Here is a 13,444-nt window from a genome sequence, read left to right on the forward strand (position 1 = left end):
ATGTAGCCATTTGCTAACACTGATTATCACTCGTGTCAATAGATATGCACATGTAATGCTCACTTCTTTTTTTGAAAGTGTAATGACAAGACTGTCTGTTCAGTCTATGAATTTGAATCATTTCTGCTGTTAGTGGAAAATTACATGATTAAACGAGACTTGCCTGTGAGTTGAAGTTTGATCAAGATTCTGTCTTGTCATCAGTCCGGAACGAAGGAGTCACATGAGATGCCCATGCGCAATGCTAGTCAGTCTTCAAAGTGAGTGGTACAGGAAAAAAGGAACGAAGGAGGAAGGAAGGGAGGGAATAAGGGCATGTGACTCCTCCGTTCTGGACTGATGACAAGACAGAATCTCGATCAAACTTCAACTTACAGGTAAGTCTCATTTAATAATGTAATTCTATCTTGTCATCAGTCTAAGTCACTACGAAGTCACATGAGATTTCAAAGTCCTGTAACATGAACCAGTAATACAAGTAAAAGGGTATTTTATTAAGGGAAATAAAATCCCAAACAAACAAACAAAAATACGAGATACCAACTAGCAGATCACTTGGCAACTGGATTCAACAGTACAGAGCCAAAGTTAGCTGAAGTATTAGACACTGGCTTATCATAGAACCTCGCAAAGGTACTCGCAGTTGACCAACCGGCAACCTTGATAATTTCCGTAATGTTCAAACCCTTAACCTTAACATTGAAAGTAGAAGCAGCCCTGCAGCTATGAGCAGAGTACTTAGTTATGTCAATCCCTGCAGATCGCAAAATTGCTTAACCAATCTGGAAACAGTGTCCCTTGCTACTGGCTTAAAGGGTTTGACATAGCTTAACAATAACTGAGAATGATCCTTACGCAAAGGGTCAGTTCGATGGATATATTCCCTCAAATGTTGCACCACACAAAGTTCCTTGTCCTCTGGAAAAGCCAATAGTTCTATAGGCTCCAAATGTCTGCCTGGTTTAGTCTGCTTTAAATTCTCATAGACAGAAATTCTGTACCGATCACCCAAGTCCTGTATGTAATTAACGTCGAACTTATGGATAGTTTGTCCACGCTGGCCAGTGGTAAAACACAGCAACATGGTTAACTTAAGCGTGTGGTATTGCTTAGAGGTATCCTCTCTCCAAGAGGCCATAAGGACATCTTTCGCACTGGATGATAAATTGTATTTACCTAGACTTTCCCTGATAAGAGACAGACTAGGAGGTTCAATTTGTGCCAAATTGGGTGTACTTCCTCTGGATGACTTGGTAACCAGAGTAGGTCCCTTCTTGCTTTGAGATAAATTGGTTCCTGTTTCAGCATCTCCAGAGCTTTGGGATACCAATCTTGGGCTGGCCAATCCGGCAACACAACAACTCCTAGGGCTTCCTCTCTCTGTATTTTGCTCAAAACTGCAGGAATTACACTAAAAGGTGGAAAGGCGTAGAATTCCAGTTTAGACCACTGTAAGGAGAATGCATCTATGGCGAAAGCTTCAGGGTCTGGTCTGTACGAAACATACTTCGGAAAAAGGTGATTAATGCGGAAGCAAAGAGGTCAATGTCAGGGTGAAAATTAAACCTTGATAGAGCATTTTGGAGTGCGGCTTTAGGAAGCTGCCATTCTGCCTTCCTTTGGTTCCTTCGAGATTCAAAATCAGCAACAAGATTTTGTTTACCAGGGATATGGGCAACACTCAACCAAATGTCCCTAGCTATACACCACTCCCAAATTCGTTTGGCTAATGAATTACAAGAATCAGAATGACTCGTTCTCATATGATTAATCACATTCACAGCTGTGGTATTATCACACGTTTCTCGAATGTGTGTGTTAACCCAGCCTTTAGCAAAAGTTTGTAAGACTAAGTAGATAGCCAGCATTTCCAGGTAGTTTATGTGGTACTGGGCTTCTACATGGGTCCAATTCCCCCCTATGGATACTCCATCATGTTCACCTCCCCACCCTGAGAGGGAGGCATCTGTAGTAATTTGCTGTTGGGGTGCCACATGTGATATCACATTGTGGGCAGTCATCACATTATCACACCACTACTGCAATTCACACTTAGCTTGTTGTGAAAGGGACATATGAGCATCAAAATTTCCTTTTGCCTGTCGTAAGGCTAAACATTTGTCTTTTTCCAAGTGTCTGTAGAACAAGGGTCGGTGCCTCACCCCAGGAAAACTAGCCACTATTCTGCCAATTGCACTTGCTACTTCCCTCATAGATAAAGTGGTAGCTCGCAAAAACTCAAGACAAACAGTTTTGAGGCTGAAAGCCTTCTCCGTTGTTACTTGAATTGTCATGGTTGATGAATTAATGATAAAGCTCAGGATAATCAGCACCTGAGAGGGAATGAAACTGGATTTCTCAGGGTGGACAACCAGACCCAACTGAACAAGTAAGACTGTGGTATCTATAACATTTTTGACACAATCGTCATAAGTCCGACCTTGTAGGTAAAGGTCATCCAGGTGTGCAATAGATATATGCCCTTGTTTGTGTAAAGTGGCCAAAGGGGGTTTCAGAATTTTGGTGAACTGGCGTGGGGCACACGACAAACCATTGGGAAGGCAAGTGAATTCATGAATTTGATCTGCCCATTTAAAACGTAAATACTTTCGATCCTCACTTTTAATAGGGATGGAATAATAAGCATCCTTCATATCTATATATGCCATGAAACAATTGGGTGTTACCAGCTTAATTATAGTCTGAAGAGAATCCACCTTGAAATGATGATGTGTCACAAACTCATTAAAATTTTTGAGGTTAAGTATGAGTCTAAAAGTTCCATCTTTCTTTGGAAGCAAGAAAATTCCTGATACAATCTGACCCGGAGAGTATTTCACTTTCATAATAACCCTTTCTGGAGCAATTTTTGTATTTCCTGGTTGATAACAGAATATTCGTACTCATTAAAAGCAGGGCCAGGAAGCCTGTGTTGACTAGGGTTGGCAGACAACTCAATACTGGCTCCCGAAACATCAGACAAAATTACACGATCATTAGTAAGATCCTTCCACGCTGCAAAATGACCAGCGACTCGCCTGCCTTAAAATTGTGGCAACAGGCATGTAAATAACTTAAAAGGCAGGGCAGAAATGTAGGAAAATCAATTACCGAATCTCTTATTGCTAACAGTTGGTCAACTATTTCTTTTCGTTGATCAGAGGCTTTTTTTTCTGTGGAATTTCTGTTGACCTTTCCATAAAGAAATCTCTTTTAGACCCTTTATTATAACTCTCCTGGTGGCCAGAACGATGGTGCCCTGTGTAAGGCCATCGCTGTCAAAAGTGACCCACAGATTGGCTAATTTTGCTAGATTCCCTAGCATCTTGCAGCTGTTTGGCGAGCTCATCCCCAAATAAATATTGGCTGGTCAGGAGTACTTCAGCACTGCAGATGGTAGAGTATTCCTGCTTTAAAGCAGGCTTGATCTGTTCACTTTGAAACTGAGCCAACTGGGTGTTGACGTGGCCCAACAAGGCAACGACATCAACAGACTGCATGATCAAGTTGGAATTCGTTGAACTAGAGGCATTTTGCAACAAGGCATTAGTTGTCTGTAGGGTTGCAAAAGTAACTTTACGCACTACTTGTTGCATATTTGACAACTGGAGATCAACTTTCCTTTTATTAGGATTAAGTTGGTTCCATATTTTGGGGTTGACCTTTGTGGCTTTGATGTCTTCACAATTTTCAGGTCGTTTATATTTGTCGAGCAAGTTTTTCAACTTGTCTGAAGAGAGTTTCTTCCCCCAGCGTTTTGTGGCTATGTCTGCCAGTTGCTGCATGATTTTGTTGCCGGTGGCGTCATCATCCTCAAACCATTAGCAATATCTTGGAGGATCTTAGCCTCCGGAATGGGAGTTTCCCGTGCTTGGCCGGTGGCCGAGGATTGCTCGGTGAGCAGTTTTAGATATTCATCATCAAGGTCATCCTGCGCATGAAGGCTTAAATCGTCATCCGATGGAGTATTTTCTCGTGCTCTTTTAGAATTTGAGCGGCGAGGGTGATGTTCATGTTCTGACTCGGGCTCATCAGTGTCCAATGGAGGATCGGTCTATCTTTTTTACCTTTTTCGGCCGCTTGGCTTGTCATGTGTATGCAAAACTTGGCTATAAGGCCGGCCATCTGGCCCATTGTTCCATCAATGTTGTTTAAAGAATTTAAAATGTGGTTGTTCGTATCCATATCCACTCAGAAGCCATTCCCGGCGCATCGGTGGGGACAACCACATGGTTTGGTGACGATTTGCCTTCAACACTCATTTTCAGTTGGGAAAACCAAGACTATAGACCAAAAAAGAATAAATACAGAAAAGGGACAACTCCTACCTTCTTTGCTGCCCTGAAGAGGCAAGGAAAACAGAAGATGTTGAAGATTTGCAAATAAAATACAGGAACCCACTCACGAACAACAAACTAAACTAGCGAAACGCTCAGCACTGGCTAGCAATGCACATCTCATGTGACTTCATAGTGACGTAGACTGACGACAAGATAGAATATTGAATTGCCTTTGGCAAATGACTCTGAAATAAACAAGTTGACCCACCTGATCTACATAGAGACTGCCAACAAGGATGTTGTGAATTGTTGTAATTGGCTTCTGCCATGTAAAGTGATGACCATCTGCTTTAAACTTCACGTGACACATTCCCGTTGGAATCACCTTAAAAAACTATGAAGATAGGCACATGTCATATATATGTTATATTCCAACATAACTGTACAAGTATCTTTAATAGATATTTTATGATAACTTCAGCGGGTCTAAAACACAGGTCACAGGTCACAGGTCACCGGTGATGGGTCACAGGTCACAGGTAACAGGTCACAGTTCATGGGTAACAGGACCTGTCTACCTAGACTTATCAATGAGACTTATCAATGAGCGAAGACGCTATCAACTGTCCCGTGCATTCTTCGAAAAACAATCTTGTTCGAATGAAGCTTTTCAGTTTTCTTTTCAGCGGCTTCAGTTGGACCACAAACAAATTCATGTGTCCAAAACCTATGAGCCCAAAAACACACAAAAATCCAGCGGAGTTGTTCATTGTGTGACACTCTGAATGTTTAGTCTCACGAAATTCAATGTCTGGGATTCATGGCCATGCATGATGGATTCATCGAGCTATGAGGTAAGAGACTAAATTATTCTGGTTGTTCATGCTGGACAAACGATAAATTTGTTTGAGATTCAGGACTCAATCATTTTGGCGTCAAGGTCAGTATGAATGAAACATACGCTGTGGCTATATGACTGGTGTTAAACTGGTCAAAGTTGTCAACCTAAATGACCTGCAGTCCTACATTCTCCTTAAATTTCACAGATCAAAAAATACTGCTAATCTAAACTGTTGTATGTCGTCACTGAATTTGTTTGTGGTCCAACTGAAGCCGCTGAAAAGAAAGCTGAAAAGCTTAATTCGAACAAGATTGTTTTTCGAAGAATGCACGGGACAGTCGATAGTGTCTTCGCATAAAAAACGCTCATAAACCTGTGACCTGTGACCTTTTAGACCCACCGTAATAACTTTATTACTTACATTTGAATAATGCACCTATAGTCATATACATGATATAATTAATGTACATGTATATGTATATATATTTTCTGGTATTGTTAGAGCATAGAGAGCTTGTATATAATTTATAATGCTCCCAATACTTATTGTTATTATAATTATAAGTAGTGAAAACCCTATGCTAAAAATTAAAGAAAGTATCTGTAATACCTGTCCCCTAAATTTAGTATCAAGCTTATATTCCTGCCAGAAAATCCAGTGATCAGATTCTGCATGAAGGGCTGAGATAGGAGGATGATGTGATACCTACATATGGACAGATTTCAACAGTGATATCTAATTAGATAAAAACACCATAATAGTATTACACCTCCATAGAAAAACTAATTTGTTACCCTAATTCAGGGAACAGAAGATTAAAGATTGACAAGATGGCAACAAGTTACTAGTACAATGAATAAAGCTATGCTCTGGCATGAAACATGCAAGACCAAGGGATCGCTTAAATGAAGCTCATTTGCAGCTTCCTAAACAGAAACCAGTAAGCATTTATGACCAATTTATTTGACACCCATCTTGTCCAAAGTGGCAGAAGAGTTTGTCATCAAAAGTTTTATAAAACCAGCTATCATGAAACACACAGATCTATGGAAATACAGTACTGTGCCAAGTTTCTCCACCACATGCACCCTGATTAGCATGATCCATCACTTCTCCAAGTCTATGGATGGCAATGGTAACTTGGTGAGAGTGTCGTTTCTTGATTTCTGCAAAGCCTTTGATATCATCGATCACCACCTTTTGGTTCTGAAGCTCCAATCTCTTGAATTAACATACTGGGTCGTGGCCTGGGTCATTGATTTTCTGACCAAATGTCAACAGAGAGTTAAGTTAGGCAATGGTACTTTTTCTGATTGGTCCTTAATTCCAGCAGGTGTCCTTCAGGGGACCAAATTGGGACCATGGCTTTACATCCTTATGATTAACGACCTAGATGTCAATGGAGTTAACCTTTGAAAATATGTTGATCTCACAGTTCCTGAAATTGTCCAGAGAGGATTTGCAAGTAAAATGCAACCAGCCATTGACTCGATCTGTATCCAATCCACAAATTTAAAGTTCACCTTCAATGAAGATTAGTGTAAAGAAATCTGAAAATCTTTCTCCAGGTCCGAATCGCAATGCACCCTCTTAATGATTAATGGTGAAGAACTCCAACTCATCAGGCAAGCTAAAGTTTGTGGCTAATCATCAGTAATGACCTTAAGTGGAACTGCCATGTAAATTATATCATTAAAAAAACATCAAAATGTATGCTTTATTTTTCTAAGACAACTCAAATGCGTCAAAATGCCTGTTGCGGATATGGTGAGGTTCTACTTTTCATGCATATGTAGTGTCATCCACATTTCACTACCCTTTACCATCATATCCAAGCAATGAAATTGAAACAATTCAGAAGTGGGCCCTGTCTATCATTTATGGTCCTGGCCTGTCATACACCAGAAGATTGGAAGTTTCCAAGTTAACATCTCTCGCTAGCCGTCATCAACTTTAACGTGAGAAACTGTTTGTCTGGCTCTCGCAAGGTTGATTACCACTCCCTTCCCTCTCTGTATCAGGTTCTTGTTAGACTCTTTTATGCTCTGTTCAGTTAAGCTCTTGTCTAGTTGAGGTTAGGGTTGTGTCTGGCCAGACATTTTCATGCGGGTCAGGCCATTCATGTACACCTATAAGTAGTTCATGTACAACCCCATGATTTTGCCAGGCATATTAGATACAAAATGAACTCCAGGAAGATACCATTTATGTAATTTTTAACTTAGTGTCAGAATCAGACAATTTAATCAAGATTGGCTTCAATAGAGCAACTGAAAGTGGAAAATAGGGGACAGGAGAATTCACAAAGGTCAAACTTTTTCAACCTTTAGGACAAAGGCTGTGGAAAAAAGTTCATTTCATTGTTCTATTTCTTAAAATCTAAGCTGTCACTAACCACAAATCAAAGGAACAAATTAAGGGACCAATTCATAAATAAAAAAAACAATTGGTTGGATATCAATTAATTCAGATAACAACAAAATACCATAATGCTGTGTTATCTACTTACCTGCTCTGCTATTAGGGCATATCCAGCAGTGGGGTTAATAAATTCAAATGTTTCTCCCAGAAGTGGGTTGAAAGGTTTCCAGAACCTACAAGCGAGGATGAAATATATCAGTTTTGGACTCAAGAACTCTACCTTAGTAGAAAGAAAAGGTATCCCTCGCTACATTGGTGGCTATGTGTGTCATGAGGTTTGTGCAACACTCCAGAGGAAAAATCCCAAGAACAACTAGCTATATCTACTGTCTACTTTTGCAATGGATAGGATTGATTTAATCAAGTTGGATTCCATGGCACAACAACAACACAACACCAGGATCTATGCTTCCCAAAAGTCTGGCTAACCACAGGTCAGTGGTCATTTGCATTCTGAAATGAAATTCCCCACAAACTCAAATGTTGAGGAAATCAAGGTGCCTCTATGAAAAGACTCAATATCCTACTGGCTGGTTATCTTGCTTTTATTTCTTTTGAACTGAAACAATCATATGTAGACCCATAGCTTCAAGTTTCACTTCACACTTTCTTTATTACTACTGAAAACCTTACAAAAGGAGCCTCAATAAAGTTATGTACAGGTATGTATGTAGAGAATAGGAAAGATGGTAAGTTTTGAGCTCAATAAAGAAATAATAAAGAAAGATGTTAATTGTCTTGTCATGAGTGTGGGACAAAGAAAAAAATCTGAGTCCCCATGAGGATTGAACCTCAGACCTTCAGACTTTACGCTTCGATGCCGTAATTATAACAAATAACTTCTTGGTGCTTGCACAACTATATGATATTCTAAGGTGCAGTTAATTTTTCACTAAAAAGGCAATATGTCAAAATTGGTCATGTGCAAAGAGTTATGTCTGCATAAAATATACATTTGAAGACAACAATGGCTTAAATGCTTTGTGACCAGGATTAATAATGCTAATAGACCTGAGTGGAGTCCAATTTGGTCTGTAGTCATACAAGTGATAAACAAATTGGAATGACCACAAATTGTGAGTCTGATCCACAACTATGATTTCAGACAAAATTAGACAACATGAACTCCTGTTACCAATTAATCAAAACCATGACAAAATTTGAAAAAGAAACTAGTTGGTTAATAATAATGTTTTCATGAAAAGGCAACAGGTAACTTGGCAAAGTGTGTGACAACAGCCCATGACACATAATTATTGTCCACATGGACAAGCGTGACCTGTTAAACCCTCCTTTAACAATATCCATTAGTATGGAAGCCGAAAAGGGACAATCCAAAAATATTTTTCAAATCCCGAAAATATTTCAAATCGCAATATTTATTTTAAACTCACTGTCGAAAAGTTTGACAAATCCAAAGATATTTTGCAAATCCAAAAAAATATTTAGAAATCCAAAAAATTTTTTTCAAAATCTGAAAATATTTTGCAAATCCAAAAAAATATTTTGAAATCCAAAAAATTTTTTCAAAATCTGAAAATATTTTGCAAATCTAAAAAAATATTTTGAGATCCAAAAAAATTTTGTGTTAAAATAATGGGAACACTAAGAACTGTGGTACGATCGAATCAGCGCGCGTGGCGCAAGCTGAAAGCAATCAAGATAACTTACGATCGAGACAGTGAAAAAAATAGCTGTACATCTACAAAGGCGAACGATTCAAAAAAGATGCAATCCCTGATGTGCGTACTCATTTTAAACAAACTGAGACATTTCTGTATACACACGATAGTTCCTGTCACCCACAAGGAATTAAAAGAGACTTCATAAAAGGGGAGACCCTTAGACTTCTAGGAACAAACTCCTCTCAAACAATATTTGAGGAGAAAATTACAAATAAAGCGCATTTGCTAAAGAGAGGCTACCGAGAGGACCTCATTAGCACAACCCTCTCAGAAGTGAATTAAAAAACAGGAATTAGCTCTTCAACAGAAACAAAAGATGCAACAACGAATCTTGCCTTTTGTGTTACACAATACCAACCATCAGTGCCAATCCAAAAGCAAATTCTCATGAGACACTGGTATTTAATAGAAACACAACCACTACTCAACGAAATATACAAAAATCCGTTTCTCGTATCTTACAAAAGAGGAGGGTCGCCCAAAGACATACTCAATGGGGCCAAACTTTGAATAGGCTACTCTAAACACGCGCTGGGGAGTCGTGTAGGCCTGTCAACCCCATTTTACAACAATTTCTCATCTAACTATTTCCCGAACAGTGTGTTCTGAATGAAGGTGGTTTCTTTGTAACCCATAGTGACGTAGCCTTCTCTTTAAAGTCCTCACGTTCATTGAAATCCCATGGTGTTCTGCCAGAAAGTGAACAATGGTCTCGTAACGAAATCCCTTATTTAAGTAATGTTCTATAGCCAATCTTTTGCCTCCCGAGCTGGACAACACACTTTCCTCTTCACGCCATTTTAGTGTTCCACAACAATGGCAGAATGTTTCATTGTTCCCACATTCTCTTCCACATTTATGACAGAACATGTTCTATCCTTGTTCCTTCGCCATTTTGTATGCGGGATGATGCGGGATATGGCAAGAAAATGCTGGGCAACTGCTGGCACAAATAGCACGTGACAAAAAATTTTTTTGGATTTGCAAAATATTTTTGGATTTTGAAAAAATTTTTTTGGATTTCAAACTATTTTTTTGGATTCGCAAAATATTTTTGGATTTCGGTTTTTTTTTTTTTGGATTTCTGAATATTTTTTTGGATTTGCAAAATATCTTTGGATTTGTCAAACTTTTTGACAGTGAGTTTAAAATAAATATTGTGATTTGAAATATTTTTCGGGATTTGAAAAATATTTTTGGATTGTCCCTTTTCGGCTTCCGTACATTAGTGCTCAAATGGGGCTAGTAATAACTAATCACATTATTTTGAGAATATGTTTTGATAGTTTTGATGAATGGTGAAATGCAAACTGTTTTGTTACAGGTTTGAGAAACTTTCACATGTTCTATATCTACAAACTCAGTTTACCTTCCCAGTACTGTAGAATATGTTGAACTGGCAAAGGCTGCCACATGAGCCAGCTGTACCAATGAATTTTTGCAAACTGTAGAAAGAAAAAAACCAGGATAACCCTTGGTGAGGGTGCATTTATAACTCTACACTACACTCAATGTTTCAAATTTAAATAAATTTAATCTTTATGTGCATGCTGCAGTTTTTAAGGGGATAAAATGAAATCAAGTGTGTTTCATAATCCTATCCTAGCAAAATAGTCTGAAATAAGTATAAAAGGAAATTTTGTCAAAACACCATCAATTTAAAAAAGGATCATTTGTACAGATGATTATGGTCACGTGCTAAGGAACATGTTCTTCAGACAGATCTCCTTCAGACATTTATCAAATAATATTCAATCCAGATTCCAAGAGAAATAATGAAATAAAAGGATGTCCAACACTACTTTATTAAAAGTACAGTAAGAACAAAACACATTGGACACAGTACAATGTACACTATTTCATGCAAGCGTCTCTTCTTTGTTTCTTGCAATATAAACAGAATTGCATCAAACAAGTGTTGTTATACATGATCAACATACATTTATTCAAAATATTGGTAACTAGTGGTGCACTAGGGTCTATGAATGCTTAAAAAATCTTAAAAGAGCAAGTAAGATCCCCTTTGCAATCACAATCACAGATTCAACAAAATTTTCATGGCTATCCCTCAATACACTGTAAAACAAAAATTCTTACACTTTCCAAAATTTGATGTTACCCGAATCTATATTTCCTTGCAGGCAAACAAACGTATTGCAAGCATTGAATAGTTAAATATTTAGACCAAAGTTAATTCTTAAGACATCAGTTAGCTTACTTTTCATGAAACCCTGTTTGGAAACCATTAATCTACAGCAGGAGCTCCAAATAATCAACTTGACTTACATGACGCTCTGTTTAAAACATCAGCATACTCTAAATCTTCTGCCAGTCTCTATAAGAATGAGAGATGGACCATTTGACAGAAAACAAAGAAAAACTATTATTTATTTAACATTTTCTAAATATTCTAGCTGCTTGCTACTGGCTGTACATGTTCACTGGCATGACATAAATTATTTTTAGATCACAGTACATTAGTGACCAAAGTTAGCTTGAAGTGTAAAGGGCTTAAATGTCTTTATTATCATTACCATTGTTATTATTATTATTATTATTATTATTATTATTATTATTATCATTAGCATACGCATTATAAAAATTATAATTACTGTAATTATTTATTCAAGGTCAACAAGTCTCTTCATGAGCCAAACAGTATTTCAAACAAGGCAGTTGTCTTTGTTCATAGGCATGCATACCTTTCTCTTGTACAAAAATTTAAATGTAATTATTTACAAATTGACTCTGTAATGGCAAAGAACAATGACAGCTTCTGATCATGATTATTTGCTATCATTACTCAATAACCCAGTCAGAAACATCTTCCTTGTCCCTGCGGTTCATCTCAGATCCTATGAATGATTTCTAGTGGAAATCATAAGTCTAATTGACAAAATTGGACAACTGCGACAAGTAAGTGTATGATTACAGACAGAATTTGAAGACACAAAGTCCTGTTACCAATGTGTGAGAAGGATGAAATAAACTAGCCATCGGTATTTTCATAAAATTGTTTGTTTCCCTTCTAATAGTTTTGACAGAGATGATAAATTGACTGATTCATTCAATGTCCATCCCTGATTTTCCATTCTAAGTCCTTTTGTTTTCAAAATATTTGAATCAATTTAACCCTTAACTCAGTCTTGTTTTAAAAAGTGAATTTTTTTACTGGGAGGACAGAAGCAAATGATTACTTCTGAATAACAGCTTTTGTGCTGTATATATGTAGTACACGTACAGCACAAAAGAATGCCTTAAAAAAGAAATGAATGGAAACCTGCAAGAAGGTGCAAACTGGGAAGGCAGAAATGCTATATAAATTGCAGGAACAGTAAAGAGTTTATCTGTTTTTCTCTTATCTACACATACTCAACATTTTGGAGAAGATATTTGCATCTTCTGGATCCTATTACTGGGAGCTGTTCATTTGGTAGCCATTTCACACTTACTACACAAATTGCATATACAATGTACATGTAAGTAGAAAGTGTACTAATAATTGAGTTGGAGTTTGGCTATTCCTCCTTCTTGAGCCCAAGGAAAAATCAAACAAAACAAAAAGAACTTCAGTGCTCTGCCTGTCTTGATGATTGTCAGCTGGATGATGTCATTGAAGGAGCTCAAGCAAAGACAAAAAAATTTACAACAAAATGAGCAGTTCACATTTTCAAATTAAGGTAATTTTTGCATTTTAGTTCTATAATAAAATCTTCTAGAAGGCATTCTTTATTTCAAAACTATTGCTAAAGACTTTGGATGTCTCATAGCAAACTTTAAATGGCAGATCAGATGTATTCTTTTGGCTTTCCAATTTTTCATAAAATGTAATATTATTTTCTCTGAGACATTCTTGGTGTAAAATATTACTTTCAAAATGGCAATGTTAAATTTTTAAATTCAGAATGGAACGGAAAAATTTTAACAACCAGCAAAACTTCACAAGACACAAAAAGCTATTCAAATGTTCTGGTGGACTTTTTTATGTATACATACATGTACCCTCAACTAAACAAAGGAGAGGTTGGGAGAAAACCAGGAAGTTATTTAAACCCAATATACAGCCAAGGATTTGGAACCTTTCCAAGCAATCATTTCACCTTATTATACAGCTGGCATGGCCAGTGGGCAATATGAAGTGAAACCTATGTTCTGATTGGCCTGATTGGCCTTTCATCCTGCATACCAAAATATGGAGGGGAATTGCAAATTTCAC

At 37.6% G+C, this 13,444-nt stretch overlaps 1 protein-coding gene and 1 pseudogene across 3 annotated transcripts in view; both read right to left on the minus strand.

Annotated features, from left to right (window-relative positions):
* The window catches only part of LOC111332898 (oxysterol-binding protein 2), a 43,305-nt gene that overhangs the window by 13,010 nt on the left and 16,851 nt on the right, over nt 1-13,444 (minus strand). For all 3 annotated transcript variants that reach the window (XR_002695092.2, XM_022938371.2, XM_022938370.2), the window contains 5 exons: nt 11,515-11,563; nt 10,598-10,673; nt 7,632-7,716; nt 5,732-5,827; nt 4,549-4,674 (listed from right to left, as the gene is read on the minus strand). Coding sequence is in view for 2 of the 3 variants with exons in the window: in XM_022938371.2 (XP_022794106.2) it covers nt 4,549-4,674; nt 5,732-5,827; nt 7,632-7,716; nt 10,598-10,673; nt 11,515-11,563 (432 nt within the window). In the remaining variant the exon portion in view is untranslated. The remainder of the gene's footprint in view (nt 1-4,548; nt 4,675-5,731; nt 5,828-7,631; nt 7,717-10,597; nt 10,674-11,514; nt 11,564-13,444) is intronic.
* On the minus strand, nt 474-4,471 carry LOC111332899 (uncharacterized; annotated as a pseudogene).

Source organism: Stylophora pistillata, chromosome 8, assembly GCF_964205215.1.
Source record: "Stylophora pistillata chromosome 8, jaStyPist1.2, whole genome shotgun sequence".
Lineage (NCBI taxonomy): Eukaryota > Metazoa > Cnidaria > Anthozoa > Scleractinia > Pocilloporidae > Stylophora > Stylophora pistillata.